This window comes from Anomaloglossus baeobatrachus, chromosome 1, assembly GCF_048569485.1.
Source record: "Anomaloglossus baeobatrachus isolate aAnoBae1 chromosome 1, aAnoBae1.hap1, whole genome shotgun sequence".
Taxonomy (NCBI): Eukaryota; Metazoa; Chordata; class Amphibia; order Anura; family Aromobatidae; genus Anomaloglossus; species Anomaloglossus baeobatrachus.
The window spans coordinates 151750444-151769391 of NC_134353.1; the positions used below are offsets into that span (position 1 = coordinate 151750444).

The 18948-nt window shown below is 40.7% G+C and overlaps 1 protein-coding gene across 1 annotated transcript in view; it reads right to left on the minus strand.

Annotated features, from left to right (window-relative positions):
- SNX25 (sorting nexin 25) overlaps positions 1-18948 on the minus strand; it is a 300594-nt gene that overhangs the window by 147155 nt on the left and 134491 nt on the right. The window contains exons 4-5 of the mRNA XM_075347132.1: positions 14530-14702; positions 7558-7744 (exon numbers count right to left, since the gene is read on the minus strand). Of these exons, the coding sequence (XP_075203247.1) occupies positions 7558-7744; positions 14530-14702 (360 nt within the window). The remainder of the gene's footprint in view (positions 1-7557; positions 7745-14529; positions 14703-18948) is intronic.

Below are 18948 nucleotides of genomic sequence, written 5' to 3' on the forward strand. Positions count from 1 at the left end.
TACACCCCCTCTGGCAGTTTTTCTATGGAGGTAGTGATAATTTAGTCTCTGAAAAACACCCATGAATAAAAACACTGAATGTTGCAGCATTAAAAATTTCAAATAAGCCATTGTCGTGCCCAGTACATTGTAGTGCCCGTACATTGTGCCCAGCTCGTGCTTCTGGAGACATACAACACCCAGTAAATTAAGTGGGCTTCTTCACTACAACAATGTCAAACACGTGGACGTTAACTGTGGTTTAGACATATTGTGATGCTCAGAGAGAGTTGGACATTTGGATTTAGGAGCACAGATTTTGCTGGTTTTCTTTTTGAAGGGGAGCCATAGCATTTTTCAAGAGCCTTTGTGCAACCAGTAATGTGGAAGTCCCCTATACAGTGCCTTGCGTTGAGTTTTTCCCACATTTTAGGCTTCAACCATAAAGATTAAAATGTTAATGTTATGGTGAAGAATCAACAACAAGTGGGACACAATTGTGACGTTGAACAAAATGTACCACTTATTTTAAACTTCTATAAAAAATAATAAACTGAAAATTGGGGCGTGCAATATTATTCGTCCCCTTTAATTCAATAATTTGTAGCGCCACCTTTTGCTGCGATTACAGCTGTAAGTCACTTGCGGTATGTGTCTATCAGTTTTGCACATCGAGACACTGAAATTCTTCCCCATTCTTCCTCTGCAAATAGCTCGAGCTGAGTGAGGTTGGATGGAGAACATTTGTGAACAGCAGTTTTCAGCTCTTTCCACAGATTCTCGATTGGATTCAGGTCTGGACTTTGACTTGGCCATTCTAACACCTGGATACGTTTATTTGTGAATCATTCCATTGTAGATTTTGCTTTATGTTTGGGATCATTGTCTTGTTGGAAGACAATTCTCCGTCCCAGTCTCAGGTCTTTTGCAGACTCCAACAGGTTTTGTTCAAGAATGGTCCTGCATTTGGCTCCATCCATCTTCCCATCAATTTTAACCCTTCCCTGTCCCTGCTGAAGAAAAGCATGTCCAAACCATAATACTGCCACCACAATGTTTGACAGTGGGGATGGTGTGTTCAGGGTGTTGAGCTGTGTTGCTCTTACGCCAAACATATTGTTTGGCATTGTGCCCAAATAGTTCGATTTCGGTTTCATCTGACCAGAGCACCTTCTTCCACACGTTTGGTATGTCTCCCAGGTGGCTTGTGGCAAAATTTAAATAACACTTTATGGATATCTTTGAGAAATGGCTTTCTCCTTGCCACTCTTCCATAAAGGCCACATTTGTACAGTGTAGGACTGATTGTTGTCCTATGGACAGACTCTCCCACCTCAGTTGTAGATCTCTGCAGTTCATCCAGAGTGATCATGGACCTCTTGGCTGAATCTCTGACAAGTCTTCTCCTTGTTTGAGATGAAATTTTTGAGAGACGGGCCGAGTCTTGGTAGATCTGCAGTGGTATGATACTCCTTCCATTTCAATATGATGGCTTGAACAGTGCTTCTTGGGATGTTTAAAGTTTTGGAAATCTTTTTGTAACAAATCCAGCTTTAAACTTCTCCACAACAGCATCACGGACCTGCCTGTTGTGTTCCTTGGTCTTCATGATGCTCTCTGTGCTTTAAACAGAACACTGAGACTATCACAGAGCAGGTGCATTTATATGGAGGATTGATTACACACAGGTGGCTTATATCTATCATCATCAGTCATTTATCATTGGATCATTCAGAGATCCTCAATGAACTTCTGGAGTGAGTTTGCTGCACTGAAAAAGTAAAGGGACGAATAATATTGCACGCCCCAATTTTCAGTTTATTCTTTTTTACAAAACGTTTAAAATAAGCAATAAATTTTGTTCAACTTCACAATTGTGTCCCACTTGTTGATTCTTCACCATAACATTAAAATTTGTATCTTTAGGTTTGAAGCCTGAAATGTGGGAAAAGGTTTAAAAATTCAAGGGGGTCAAATACTTTCACAAGGCACTGTATGTCCCTTAACAGATGAAGGACCTAAGTGAGGATTTGTTTTTTTGTGGGTTGAGTTGAATGCTATTTAGTAGAAATTTGGGATACAGAACAGTTTGATTTATCCTGTGCTCTATGCTGAGCACTTACATTAGCGTTTCCATCTACATCTATGAAATACGTGTTTCAGGTATAACCCCAGACAGATCTATTCACTAACGAGGCAGCAGGTGTTACTCCAGACTCCATTCAGAGGTGTCCTTTTCAAAAGGTGCACAAAACTGTTGTTGACCGCACTTTTGTGCACACCTAAAAAGACGTGAAAAAAAGGACACTGATGGACCACAGACAAGACGAGAGTCCAAAATGACTTCCTCTGCCTTAATACATTGAATTTTCCATTGGGAATTTTGTCTGAATCAGGTTTTTCAGAATTTTACACATACTCCCCAATGTAAGCGCTCAGCATAGAGCACAGGCTAAATGTGAGCTGAGCCTTACTTCGATTTTTGGGAGGCAGAATAAACAAACAGCAATTAAAGAATTGCCTTCATTACTATTTTGTACGCCATTCACCTTGCAGTATAAGTGATAGGGAGGATTATTCCTTAGGTCAGTACGATTACAAAGATATCAGATTTATATAGTTATTTTGTTTACTATTACACTTAAGTTTTTAAGTTTTGTGGGGTTTATTAAAAATATTGCATCACCATATTTTGAAGGCTACAGTTTTTTTTATTAGTCTGCTGACAGTCATGTGAGGGCTTACTTTTGTGGGATAAGTTGAAGTTTTCATTGGTATCATTTAGGGCAACAATATTTTTATTCCACTTTTTCTGAGGCAGAATAAACAGGAAACTGCAATTCAGGAGAAAAAAAATAAATAAAAATTGATGCTATTCACCGTGTCGTCGTTGTAAAAGTGATTACAACCTTATGCAGCGGAAACCACATTTATATTGTTTATGTTTTGCTGCTTTTACACCATAAAAACAATTTTCTAGGAAACAAATAGTTTTTGCCTTGCTGTATTCTGAGAGTTATAGCTTTTTTATTTGGATGAGGTTTTCAGCAATACCATTTTTATTTACATGTGCCTTTTTGGTTGCGTTTTATTCCACTTTATTGTCAGCTGTACGATGAAGAGACTGTGATCAAGTGAAGTATGACCGTTTTATAGATTGGGTTGTTCTGGACACATCAATACCAAATTTGTGTACTTTTTTTGTTAATTTTTTACATAAATATTCATATTTGTTTAATTTTAATACTGGCAATTTTCTATTTTTTTTTTAATTTACTTAGTCCCTATTTGGGACATTAACTTTTTTTGCTCTGATCTCTGATAAAATGTATTGCAACGCACCAGCTCCTAGAATGGTCTAAAAGGCTTCCCGCAGCACGGTGACCCGAAGGTCATCATTAGAGAGGATAATTTAACCTTTAATTTAACCTTTATAATTTAACCTTTAATAAATTAAAATAAATTATAAATAAATTAAAATAAATTAAGGATAATTTAACCTTTAGGATAATTTTAACCTTTGCAGGTTCGGTTCGCTGGCAGAAATCAAACTGGATCTCCACTGGTTCGAACGTGCCTGAGCCCGGTTTGAAATCACTGATTGGCGGTCCGAGTCTCCATCCACATACAGTCAGCCATAGGCAGATCACTTTCGAGGAAGAGTGGGAGGGCTTTTTCAATATTTTTTTTTTGTTACACACTACATCCAATCATGCTGTTGTTACCCCCAGTGTGCGCTGATCAAACACTGCAAGCGGCTACCCAGGGCTGAGCACCGAGCATACCCAAGCACGGCGATGTTCGCATGTAAAGCATCCTACCTCCGAACCCAAAGTCTGTTTTGTAAAGTTGGTGTTTGGTTCGAAAACCGAACCTCGGGTTTGCTCATCTCTAGTTGTCATTGGACGACATTGAGTTGCTAAAGCAATGTCACAGGGGCTCCTATTGGATAGGAGAGAGAGTGCACTCCCTCTCCCAGCCTGCTAAACGCTGCTGGAACTGGGGATTCCCAGCCAGTCTCCCACGCTGGTACTTGCCAGGCCTCAAACTAAGTATCACCTGCGATCCGATGAGGGCAGGCGCAACGAGTTCAGCATGGCAGTCGACAGCCATGCTGCGTTCAATATAGATCATGACATTTAGGGAGTTAAGGAGCCAAGGACGGTGTGGGGACCGTCCCTGGCTGTGAGAGCCAGGGCTCAGCTGTCACGTACTGGTACGTCCAAGGTCGTGAGAGGGTTAATGTAGTTTAGAAAAAAAAAATCACAGTTTCATCAACAGAAGATCATTAGAGGACTCTCGGCTGCTGTCAGATAGCCCAGTATATTCATGAGCTCCGCCATTATAGATTTGCAGCTTTCTGCCCATATACAGTGTACACAGAAAGCTGCCAATCAGTGGTGTGGGTGGGGTTATACAGCTCCACATTATAATTGCTAGATCTGCAGCAGAAAACACACTGATTTTATAGAAATGACAGCAAACAGCTTAGTAAGTGACATCGGTGGAATCAGGGTCTCTGTCTCTACATTATGCTGCTCTCAGATGGGACAGCAAAAACCTAGTGACAGATACAGGTTATCGTGTCACATTTCAATACCTTTATGATAAAATCAAAGTAAAATGCAAGTCGCAAGCAGTGAATCAAGCATATGGATTTGTCTCCTTACTTACATTCTCCTTCCTCGTGAATTATACCAGATCTTTATGTTGTAACAGAACAGCAAAGAAAAAACAAGCACAAAAAAGCTCAACTGACAATGAGGCCATCACAGGATCATGATCCCAATAAAGATCCCGGTCATTACTACTGTAACCATTCTCACCAGAAGTATCACAAACATAAAAGGAAAATCACCGCTTTGTACTCAATTGCATTTAGAGGACAATAGAAATATGTACGGTAGATAGGAGCTCAGATAAAAACATTGAAAACAACAAATCATCCTGTGGCAGATTCCTGCCAAATCCACCTCCAATGATGAAGTCTGGATATACAAATTTTAAAGGGTGAAGCTATTGTCAGGACTGGTTCTCTAGGAGAGAGGTTCCAAAATTAAATAGACGAGGAACAGAAAGCAAGAGAAATAATCCGATATATACAGTAAGTACTTTAAATCAGCAAAGCATACAAGTTTCTACCATCAAGTAATTACTACAGACAATTACAACAGCTGCAGAGACCGGTCCTAGAATGGTGATAGGACCGGCCCCTGTGAGTATGCGCAAGTAGGAAGTTACACTGCTGTGACCTGGAGTTAACATATACCCCATGGTATCTCCAATATTCGTTCACATAGATAGGCTTCTTTCACTGCTGTGCACCCTATGCATTTCCTTAGCACTCCTGATGTCTCCAATATTAGGTCAAATACACAGGGAGGACAGCAGTGTGAGCAGCCTTTTCTCACCTCAACACTCCTGGTTTCGCCAGTAATAGATCAGATGGACGAGGTGGACAGCAGTGTGAGCAGCCTCTTCTTACCTTACCACTCCTGGTATCACCAGTATTAGATCAGATCGACAACGTGGACAGCAGTGTGAGCAGCCTCTTCTACATTAGAACCCTTGGTATTGCCAGTAATGGATCAGATGGACAGCAGTGTGACCAGCCTCTTACATTAGCACCCCTGGTATCACCAGTAATAGATCAGAAAGACAGGGTAGACAGCAGTGTGAACAGCCTTTTCTTTCCTAAGTACCCGTGGTATCTCCAGTATGAGATCAGAATATCTACTTGGAGCTCATCTTCTTCCACATCAAGGGAGGGCATACCTGCCTACTGCACATGCTCACAGGCACCTGTCCTATTAACACCGTAGGACACGTTTCTTTCTGTGCAAGAAGACTGACAATTTTTAATAAAATTAAAAGGCATCATGGAAATTTATTTAGATTGCCTTTTATATTGTTTTTTTTTCTATTCAGGGAGAATGCCTTTAAGTAATGTTTAAGGCATTTACAAGTTTTGATTAAAGGGCTTTAGAAAATCCTGCCTGCGATCTTTTATAACTGTGGCACACATCTGCATTGGATGTTTGTGGCATTGCAGCTAAGCACCATTAAAGCCAAAAACACTACCCACTTTACATGGTCACTGTTTGGAAGAAAGCGGCAATATGGCAATATTTTTCTAAGGGTCTTTTAACCCATTAGTAACCAAGTCTATTTTTTTTTTTTTTTTTTTTTAATTGGACGAGTCACGTTATGTGGTAATAACTCTGGAGTGCCTCTACAAGTCCCAGTGATTTTTAGACTTTTTTATGATGCATTATACTTTGTGCTAATGGTAAATATGGTTTGAATTTATTTATAAAAAAATTCAGACGTTTGACAAAAATTAAAAGAAAAAAAAAAAAGGGAATTTTGAAGGTTTATAGCAAACTTTGAATGTTTACATCCATAATCCATATTTTCATACAAAAAAGCTAATAAGTAACATTTACCTAATGTCTGCATTACATGAACAACATTTCTAAGATTTTTTTTAAATTTTGTGAGGATGTTGGAAGGTTTAAAAATTTGACAGCAATTTTCCATTTTTTTCAAGGAAATTTGCAAAAATGTATTTATTTTAAAGGTCCCATTTATCACAGTATCATAGTTTTTTAAGGTTGAAGGGAGACTAAGGGCGGCTTTGCACGTTGCGACATCACACGTGCGATGTCGGTGGGGTCAAATCGAAAGTGACGCACATCCGGCGTCACTTTCGACATCATAGTGTATAAATGCTGGATGATACGATAAACGAGCGCAAAAGCGTCGTTATCGTATCATCGGTGCATTCTCCGACTTTTCCATAATTATGCTGCAGCGACAGGTACGATGCTGTTCCTCGTTCCTGCGGCAGCACACATCGCTGTGTGTTACGCCGCAGGAGCGAGGAACTTCACCTTACCTGCCGCCGGCGGCTCTACGGAAGGAAGGAGGTGGGCGGGATGTTTACATCCTGCTCATCTCCGCCGCTATTGGCTGCCTGCCGTGTGACGTCGCTATGACGCCGCACGACCCGCCCCCTTAGGAAAGAGACGGGTCGCCGGCCAGAGCGACGGTTGCAGGGCAGGTGAGTGCATGTGAAGCTGGCGTAGCGATAATTTTCGCTACGCCAGCTATCACAAGATATTGTACCTGCGATGGGGGCGGGGACTATCGCGTGCGACATCGCCGCATCGGCTTGCGATGTCGCAACGTGCAAAGCCCGCCTAAGTCCATCTAGTTCAACCCAAGTTTTAATCATTTAGTTTTAATCCCTTCACCCCCTGGCTATTTTTCCTTTTTGACCTTGATTTGGGGGGGGGGGGATCTGCCAGTCAATATAGACCTATGAGGACTTTATCTTCATAGGCCGAATTGTACCATTCATATACCATACCCTATAATATACTGGAAAATTGGGGGAAAAAAATCCAAATGCCGTGAGATTGCACTATGATCGAGCAATTTTGCAATGTGTATTATCACTGTGGAGCTTGGACCATGTTAGGTTTATAATCACAATTTTACTTAAAACTGAATTAAATCAAAAACAAAACCTAGTTTTCTGGTTCTACTTTTATTTTCTTAGGGATAATAATGTACCTTAGCTGTTTAAGGAATTCAATGTCGGAGCTGCTTGTGATCAGCTTGATGAACTCCTCATAAGACGGGGCGTACGTATAGGCCTTCTTGTGGCGCTCGTTCACCTGCTCCCTGTACTCCAGCTGGCTGAGCAGCATCTGATTAATGTAATCCGGATCACTCAGCAGCTCCACCAAGGGCTTCAGCACTGAAGAAACAGAATCAGGGCATGCAAAGATGAAGGATATCCGAGCCGTGAACTTGGCAGAGTCAGTGTGCTGCAGTGCCACATCAGAAAAGGACCCCAACACAACACAGCAATATCATGTAATAAAACGTACACATTTTTATAAATAGTCAAACAGAAATGTGATTTCACATCATTTTGTAGTGCTGTACATGAAAATGCAAGAATAGTTCTTGTTTAAAAGTTACAGAGAAAAAACACCCAGAAAATAAAAAATATTGGAAAGTTGCAGTATTTTGGGAAAAAAACTACAGGTTATTTTATATACTTAGAAAAAAAAATGCAACGTGCATATTACTCACAGATAAGAACGTCGACTGCTCAAAAATAATTAACGAATTACCTCTTATCGCCTTCCGTTCCTCTTCTTTCTGCCATACACACGCATCTCCAAGCTCTGCATTATGGGCCAAGACTTTCAACCACATCCAGACTTTAGAGGACAGTACATATTGTAAGGCTGTGATGTCAAGACATGTACTGCGCTCTTATGATGCCCAGTGACTTCTGAGGCCCATAGGGATGATGCTGTGCCCAAGGGCGGGAGCAAGGTGAGAGGTTAGGCAAGTATTGCTAAAAGAAAATAAACCTCACCTTTCTGGCCGCCCCCCTGCCTGCCATCTGGTCTACTTCTTTCCGGTGTCATGTGCCGCATCCCTAGCCTCTTTACTATCGGCCAGGACTTTCAGCCACATCCATTCCCCAGACGCTACTGCGAGTCTTAGGGGCACTTTGCACACTACGACATCGCAAGCAGACGCTTGCGATGCTGAGCGCGATAGTCCCCGCCCCCGTCGCAGCTGCAATATCATGGTGATAGCTGGCGTAGCGAACATTATCGCTACGCCAATTTCACATGCACTCACCTGCCCTGCGACGTCGCTCTGGCCGGCGACCCGCTTCCTTATTAAGGGGGCGGGTCGTGTGGCGTCATAGTGACGTCACACGGCAGGTGGCCAATAGAAGCAGAGGGGCGGAGATGAGCGGGACTTAAACATCCCGCCCACCTCCTTCTTTCTGCATAGCCGGCCGGGACGCAGGTAAGGAGATGTTCCTCGCTCCTACGGCTTCACACACATCGATGTGTGATGCCGCTGGAACGAGGAACAACATCGTAACATCGGTCATTGCCAAATTATGGAAATGACCGACGCTACACCGATGATACGATTTGGACATTTTTGCGCTCCTTAATCGTATCAAAAAGGATTTACACACTATGATATTGACTGCGACGCCGGATGTGCAGCACTTTCGATTTGGCCCCACCGACATCGCAGCTGCGATGTCGTAGTGTGCAAAGTGCCCCTTAGGGTATGGTTCCACTTTAGATTCGCACAATAAAACATTGGATTGCTCTCTCTCTAATGGAAAACTATGGGGCAGTGTCTCTCTGCAATTGCTTTCTCATGCTTTATAGGCCTTAGAAATGAATCGCAGCATGCTGCGTTTGGCAACGATTCTCGGCTCACACGCACCCCCATACAAGTCTATGGGAGCGTGTGAAACATCGCACTGCACTCGCATTTCATCTGACTGCAGTGCGATGTACGTAGAGACAGACAGAAGAGGAGATGGGGAGAAAGTTCTCCCTCCCTCTTCTTCACAGCTACAGTTGCAAGACCCTTGGCTGACGTTCGAAGCAGAGGGTCATTAGCATATCGATTCCGATGCTCTCGCATCAGAAGCTATGCGCAAGTGTAATCATTCCCTTAGGTGACAACATAAAAAACAAGAATGAATCTGGCGCAAAGTGTATTTTATACTTCTACTACAACTTCCTAACTCCATTTATCGAATCAGATTATTGTGTGTCTCTGGGTGGACACAGAAGTAGGCACGGACCTTAAATTGGAATCAGTCAGCAGGTTTTTGCCATGTAAACTGAGAGCAGAATGATGTAGGGGCAGAGACCGGCATTCAAGGGATGTATAATGGGCTGCTTGGTGCAGGTTTTATCCCTGTGTTCTTTGCTGTAGAGCTGGCAGTGCTCAGAATGCGTAGCCCTGTGACAATCACCCACATCACTGTTCGGCAACTTCCCGCATTGTCAGTATGACAGTATAAGATTCTCCGCCCCTACACCACAATACATAGCAAAAACCGGCTGACAGATTCTCTTTAAAGAAGCCCTCTTATTAACTTTTGTCCCCAAAGATCTATGTACATATGTATGTAATGTAGTGTCTGTGTAATCTTATACTCACCTACCGCAACCTTCTCCAGGATCCAGCACCGTTCCGCTCCTCTTCTCAGTGTTGTCACCCCTCTGCAGACTCTCTGAGTCAGTACGATCTGCGTGATCTAGAAGTGGCTTTTACTATGCAAGACTATGGAGCATGTCAACAAGGCTCTACAGACTTACACTGTAAAAGAGACTCTCATGCATAGAGCGATCCGGAGTGGCGTGACTTGCTATCACGCTACTCAGAAGAAAAACTGGATACTGTAGAACACCGCAGTATGTGAGTAAACAGACTACAATACCTGTACATAAAAACAGGCTTAGTTCATGGGCGGTTTCTTTAAGGGCATACGCGGAGTTTGTGTTTTGGAAGTTTGAAACAATGGAATCTCCAGAAAACGTGAACTTCTTCAGACTAGACCTGCAGAAAGCATTGTTGTCGACTGAAAGAATGTGATCTCTCTTCCTGTCATAATGTCAATGATATTATCGGGCATCGCGTAAAATCACTATGACTGCCCTGTATTAGAGATTCTTTGACATCACAGTTTTAAGGCGATGATTTTGACAATCACAGCGTGTAGCCTTCAATTCCACTGGGAATTGTAACCCAAACTAAAGGAACCTACAGTGTCAAGGAAAGCCTGCTTAGACTTCTACACAGGTGCGGATTTCAAAGTTATTGCTGTGTTAGTCAACTACATAAAATTCTGATATCTCGGAGAATGGAATCTGTTGTGACAAAATAAATCATAAGGAGGATTGGCCTCATTGACCACCATTTACACTAGGCCAGATTAATGTAGTGTATGAACCACTTGTCACTCCGATTTAAGTCATCCTTCCACACCTACATGTTAAACTCCTATTCATGAAACGGTTTGTAAAGGTTCTCGATCCATAGGAACGGTGATGGATTTACCTATTTGCATCGCCATTTCCAAGGATCACTACTGAGAAATCAAAGTGGAAACACCGTATTTATTGGTCCCCAGATGAAACCTCTTCAAAAGGATGAGGAATTTGATAGTCAATATTTGGATAATGAAATGGAAGCATGGAAGGGATACAAAATTGTGTAAAATTGTGTAAAATAGTTAGTGAAGAAATTTCAGAGCTGAAAGCTTCCATCAGCTTGTGGATGAACGAACGGCATTGGAGAAAATGGCTGCAGAATATCCCTGAAACCGCATATCATTTATTTCTATTTAGATATATAGAAGTGTAGTCCATTAAAAGAACTGCTTGTGGTTCTGGGTGCATATTGCTAATCCCTGCCCTGTATACACTAGCATAGATAAAGAGATCTTTAGAAAAAAGAATTTCTAAAGATCTTATACCGTATGCTAATGAGCGAGGGGACTAGTCCCCTGGGCGTTCGTTCCCCTGGCTATTTGGCCCCATTAGCATAGTAGTACGTCCCTGTGATAATAATGAATACACTGCATCAGAGGATGATCTTACTCACCTCTCCGCCGCCATTGCACCAGACGCTGGATATCGGGTCAGTGCGCATGTTGTACTAACATGCTAATGGGGCCAACTAGCCAAGAGAACTAACGCCCAGGGAACTAGTCCCCTTGCTCATTAGCATACGGTAAAAGATCTTTAGAAATACTTTTCTAAAGATCTTTTTATCTAGGTTAGTGTATACAGGGACAATTAGGCAAAGATCAGCAATATGCACCCAGAACTGCTCGTGGTTCTGGGTACATATTGGACCTGACAGGTTCCCTTTAATTACAGTGCACTAAGTGACAAACATGTGCAGTGTTTTTATCAGGTTATCGCAGTCATCGAGAAGTGTTACAAAAGTAAATGGCAGATTACTGACGGAGACACTTCACAAATCAAACACATGAGACAAAAAAAAAGTTGCACTTGAACCAGGTATAGTCCTTGCATTTTCTGCTAAAAGGAAGTCTTATTAATCTCCACGTTCTTTCAGTTTCCCCTCTGTAACTTCCAAACAAAAACTAATCTCATATTTTCAATGTAATTTTTCTAATTCAAAATCGCACAATAATTCTTAGTTAAATCATGTCTCTGATACACAACCTGTATTGAAAAGAGTTATTAAAAACAATAATACTTCAAGAATGTTGAAATATTAATAAAATTATATATATATATATATATATATATATATATATATATATATATATATATATATATATATATATATATATATATATATATATATATATATATATATATACACACACACACACACACATATATACATACATACATATATATATATATATATATATATATACACACACACATATATACATACATACATACATACACACACACATATATATATACCCATACACACACACACACATATATATATACCCATACACACACACGCGCGCACACACACACCACAGAAGTAATGCTATTTCCAGCAAAAAAGGAGTCTTCTAGCACATAATGACTGTTCAACCAAACAGAGGTGCTCAATGACCCTTATCACCTGTGCTTGGTTTGAACAGTCATTGTGTGCTCGCAGACTCTCTAACCACCATTTATATTATCAAAATGCATCCAAATAACAGGGTAGCTTTTCAATAAAAAGGTTAAAATGACATACCCCTTTAGGTCTGCCGCCCCCTGCACACCATTGAGTCACTATAAAAAGGTCATGTAAGTGACTGCTTGGTTTTACCAGTCATTTTATGCTGATAGGCTCCCTCTAAGGGTAGCCTATCAGCATAAAATATTTTAGTATTTGCTCATCACTACTAGACACACATGGTATAAAGCGGTTGCCGCTGTATAAAGAGTGGATCCTTTTTAAAGTCCTGCCATGAAGACCTCGTGTCTGTGCAGATCACGAGATGTTAGAGTACAATTAATTTCATTAAAAATAACATAAAAATATATGAGTAGAAAGAGAAAAAAGGAAAATAATTGCAAAAGGATTTTTTACAGATTTGACATATACAGTATATGTGATCGAAAAAATAAATCTACAGATGGTGAATGTAGCAAGAGTTAACTGAATGTATTCATTATTATAAGCATAGAAACTCACAAGAGTGTAGGGGAGAAGAATTCTATGAAAGTGAAGAGGTGGAGAAAGCCAGAAGAGAAAGTGAACCTTTCAGTGAACATATATTGATTTTATTGTGGTTGCTAGAAATGTGCGTTCACATTTCAAATAAAAAAAAAAAAAAAAAAAAAAACTCCTTTGCAATTATTTTACTTTTTACATCTTTCATGTTCTATATTTTTTGCTGATATTTTTAATGAACTTTATTGTACTCGAAGATCTCGTGATCTAAACAGACAGGTGGTTTTTAAGTCGGGTCTTTTATAAACGGAACTGCTATTTAAAAGGGAAGAAGCCACCAGATTTGGAGACTACAGTATGTGCTATGGCCACCACCGGTAAGCCCTTATATAAAGAATTCCACAATACTGTATATAAGAGCCCTGGCTGCGCTGTATAACGTAATAAACACTTTTATAATACTCACACAAAGGGTGGTCCCTTTTATAATACTCACACAGATGGGCGTCACTGCTCTCCGGTCTGGCGCCTCCTCTCTGCTGAGATCTCCGTCCTCCTACCCAGCCTAGTGTGGATGATGAGTCTACATCATCCACACAGGCAGACATTGTGGTCCTGCGCAGCCGCACTTCTCTCTGCCCTGCTCAGGGCAGATCAAATTACTGTAATGCACAGACATGAGGAAAGGTTAAAGACCACCCGCACATTGGCACTACAATACTTGGATCTGCCCTCGGTAGAGCAGATCAAAGTGCGCCTGTGTAGGACCTCATTGATAGGCCAGTGTGGATGTGTCGTCCAGATGGGGCTCAGAAAAAGGAGGATGGAGTTCGCCGCAGAGAGGAGGCCGGACCGTAGAGCAGCAACACCCATCAGATCGGACCACCCCTTAGGTGAGTATAATAAAAGTGTTTTTTACGTTCCACACAGTGGCCTGTACTCGTATGCAGCATTCCAGAATACTGTGTATAAAAGAGCTCACTGGTGGTGGCCGGTTATAGTCGTCAAATCTGGTGACAGGTTCCCTTTAAATTGCTGCAACGGCTTTATACCATGTGTGTCTAGTCCTGATGAAGAAGACATCGAAACACGTAATCTGAGTAAACCATGTTTCTAGTAACGCATGGCTTCATCTGTATGATAGCAGTGCCGTCTCAACCACATTTTCTTCCTCTATAATTTAACAGAAAAATAAAAACAATTGTTGCCAAGCAAAAATTTTCCCTTATGGACAACTGAAATAATATAGAAAACGCATGATTCCACTGTAATAAGCATCACAAATAAAGAAAAATGTTCAAACAAGTTCTATTTCAATAGAATGGCTTGCTTTGTTTGGTATGTCAAGGCACACAAATCAAGAAACCATATTTAATAAAGTAATCATAAAAAAAAAACACAAATGAATATCAAACTGTGACATTTCATTTCTAACGAATAGAAATGCAATTTCACGCAATCTTTCAAATATAGGCTATTATGGAAGTTACAGATACAAGACTAATAAAACAACGGCAGGGATGTGATAATTGTACACACCTTTGGTGGCAAGTATTTCAGAAAGAACAATGCGCAAACTGCGAGACTGGGCGTCCCGGGTAGGCATCAAACAAAGAACTAGCACCTGGGCACAGGTCTGCAGGAACTGGAGCTCCTCCTCGGTGTTTTTTAAGCAGGGATGAAGAGAAAAAGGTCTTGGCTGTTCATCCTGTCTGAAAGAAAAATCAACAAAAACAAAAAAGAAAGCAAAGACACTGAAGTTAAATGAAACACACACACGAATTACCACATTAAGAATACTTCACACCGCCGACTAACGTTCTCATTTTATGTGCAACTGTTACAAAAAGACATCAGAGAGGCAACAGTTGTGCAATACAAGAGCCAAAAAGTTCTGAAGATGATATAGGGATGGAAAGTACGCTTCTATACTTACGTTGTTAAAGGGAACCAATCACCAGGATTTTCGTATATAAGCTAAAGCCAGTGCTGTACTGGCACTATCAGGCTGATTCTATACATACCTGTAGTGGTCAGCTCCGATGTTTAGGTTTTGAAATCCAAGAAAGTGAAGTTTATAAAATGAGCTGCTTGTTGAGTGGCATTTGCAATGGAGCAGATAATATATTCATAGTTATCCCCTCCCCCTGTTAGAATTAGCATAAGTATTATACAAACAATTCACTTTGTCTGTTGCAGGACCTGTGTGAGGTCATACCCATGTGACAAGAAAAGGTGGGGCCTCAGCCATCAAAGCTGAATATCCGGTCACCTGGGTATGACCTCACACAGGTCCTGCAAGAGACAAAGTGAATCGTTTGTATAATACTTATGCTAATTCTAACAGGGGAGGGGATAACTATGAATATATTATCTGCTCCAGTGCAACTGTCACTCAAGCAGCTGCCGTTTTTTTAAACTTCACTTTCTTGGATTTGAAAGCCTAAACCTCCGAGCTGACCACTACAGGTATGTATAGAATCAGCCTGATAGTGCCAGTATAGCACTGGCTTTAGCTTATATACGAAAATCCTGGTAATTGGTTCCTTATAAAAGGAGTGGTTAGTGTTACATTTTTACTCTATACATTTCCTGTATGTAATAACTACAGATGGGCAAACTTGAAGATGTTCATGTTCAGTCGGACAAAAAAAAAAAAAAAAAAAAAAAAAAGGTCTGGTTCAGCCTTGACCTGAACCCCATATAAAAACCTATTGGGACCTGATCTTAAATGCAATAAAATGGTGGTAGTAAGGGCCAGGGGGCTGCAATAGGAAGCAAAACAGGGATTAAAACAGAACAATTATACTTAACGAATTTCTGCGCGGCTGATACACTGTTTCTGGGACCGTTCTAAGAGACCGCCCCATTACTACAGTAACCTCGTAAGTAAAAAGACAAGCACAAAACACAATTCAACACCAAATCTGCATCTCCTGGTAAAAAAGACCTGCCAGGAGAAGCAGGATTGTGAACTCTGACCTCACCTGAAAGTTAATAAAGGGATAAAAGAGGGTGGTTTTTTTTTGTTTTATTTCAAATCAAAGATATTTTTCGTGTTTATGGTTATCTCTCTTCACTTACAGATTAGTAATGGGAGGCGGGTCTGCCAACAAACCAGAGCAATCAGGATGAGTCGGGTAAAGTTCCGGGATTGTTGCATCTAATGGATGCAACAATTCTCGGAGGTTGCTATTTTTAGACTGGGTGGGAAGCCCAATAACTATAGGTCTCCCCATCCTGAGATTACCAGCACCCAGCTGTCTGCTTTATAATGGCTGGGTATCACAATTGGGGGGGGAACCACATGCTTTTTTTTTATTTTATTTTAAGTATTTATTTAAATAATTAAAAAAAAAAAAAAAAAAAAAAAAAGAAGTTGCATGGTGTCCTTATCTTGATACACAGCCAAGATAAGCATACGGCTGGGGGCTACAGTCTGTAGTCGTTTGCTTTATCTGAACGTCAAATATACAGTTTAAAATAAAAAATAAAATGTGGTTTGCGATTCAACGTTTTTTGTTGTTGGGTTTTTTTTAGTAGAACTTTTATACTTTTTCTTATTAATATAGTATGTCAGCTACATAGAGTGTGCTCAGTCGTTAGCCTGCTCCATACACACTTCTCCCCTGCAAATATATGTTTTCTTCTAATCCTATTGCTTAAAAAAAGATTTAAAAATGGTCATCTTTTTTTTTTTTATTTATTTAAAGCTGGCTGCATCCAACGATCTGTATAGCCAAAAGCTTGCAAGTGTGTATTCATTGCCTAAGAAACTGGCCTTCTCTAATACACTGCAGAGGCGGCCGGTAATCAAGGCAATGAGTATTTAAAAAAAAAAAAATGAAACTGAGAAAAATGTAAATTTGTTACTTGTTTCATTAGGCGAATATTAAATCATCTTCAAATTCATGGACAGATTGTATTTTGTACAGTGATGCTATGTTAGGGTATCAGAAGTTGGCATTGAATGGTGGAGGTGGCCGAGCTCATGTCGAGGCATCATGTCATACAGACTTAAATTTTGGAAACGTGAAAGAGCTTTGATGTTGCAATGAACGGCATCATCTATGAAGAGACACAGCTTTCAATTGTGATCATGCTGGTGTTCTCATTTACAGAAGGGTATTAATTGCTTTATAGCTGCCTTTTCATATTTGCATAATTTTCTAATGCAATCAAACATACTGGACACTGCACCATTTCATAGCATGCGTTTTCGGATAGATTTCCCTTTTTGTGTTGGTGTTGGGTCACAAGATCCTGTTTACTGAAAAAGTAGGACAAAGTTGGTCTTTTCAACCCAAAGATCAGTGTAAATTACGGTAAGATTCTTAACGGTTACACAAAGATACCTAAGAAATGCTCTTCCCTCCAGCCTTACCGTCATATAGAACAGTTCCAGTTAACGAGAAACAGGAATCAATAATGGAGTGAAAGTAGCAATCTGTCTAGTCTAAAATAGTTTGTGAGAAACACAATCAATAATGACCTTCAGAATGAAAGGAAGAAGCGGATGACGACTTGGCTATAGAAAATGTAATGATATAGTATAGAACTATATATGATACGCTCACTATACCGGAGTTTAAATGGCACAAATAAATAATTAAAGAGCACTATTACTAGTATTCACCTAATGGGCTCTAATAAGACTAAACACGTCAGAGACTTCAAATACTATGCGAAGGTAAGAGAGCTGGAGAGCCCTGTGGTCAGAGGCAAATACAGGCTGTCAAGTCATAGGACTGCTACGGGCAGTGAAGAACATCCACTGAACAAAGGGAAGCCAAGAAACAAGCTCTTCACCAGCAATGGAGAGAATGGTCACAATTTCGGGACATGAAGAAGGTTCACAACAACCTTCTGTGATTGGGCGCTGATCCAGGGAATTGATCTGATTGCCGTATGTGGCGTCGAAGGATTTTTTTTTCTCCTAATGTGGAGCTTACTGTCTGCCCCATGGTATTTTTTTGCCTTCTTCTGGATCAACATATTAGGTTATGTTATGGGTTAAACGCTATGGACTTAAAGGGAACCTTTCAGGTGTAATATGCACCCAGAGCCACGAGCAGTTTTTGGTACATATTGCTAATCCCTGCCTAAGTTTTCCAGCATATAGTAGCATAGATAAAGAGATCTTAAGAAAAAGTATTTCTAAAGATCCTTAATGAGATGCTAGAGAGCAGTGCACAACAGCATTATTTCCCCCAACTAGCCCGCCCTCTTAGCATACCCCTGTGGGTGTGCTAACAAGTTAGTCAATGCCCAGCGTCATTTGTATGGACGTGCGCGTACCTGAGTCCATTGTCACCGCCTCAGAAGCATGATCAGAAGTCCCGGCACTTCCGGTCATGTGCACTAGACCTTTACGAAGCTGCGATGTGTACACCCGGCTTCATAGTGCGCATGACCGGAAGTGCCAGGTCTTCTGATCAAGCGTATGAGGCAGTGACAATGGACACAGGTATGTGCGTCAATGCCGATGACACTGGGCATTGACTAGCATTTTAGCACGCCCACAGGGGCGTGCTAACATGCTAAGAGGGCAGACTAGTTGACTAAATAACGCCCTTGCGACTAGTCCTTGCACCGATTTGCACCTCAAAGGATCTTTAGATATACTTTTTCTAAAGATATCTTTATCTATGCTAATAAAGACTGGGACAGTAAAAAAGGGATAAGAAATATGCACCCAGAACTGCTCGTGGTTCTGGATGTATATTGGACCTTACAGGTTCCCGTTAAGTCTACCTTCAACCCTCAAAACTATGAAACAGAATTATTTTCGAACAATTAAGACTGTATGACCATTAATGCAAAAATATAGAAATGCATAATACGGACTGTATGCAGAGAATAGATGCAGTAGACACGGCTCAGAGAAGACTCCAGAGATGTGAGCTGTCAGATGGGTCAAGCCCTTCTAGACATTTGTTATCCACTAATATGATTTTA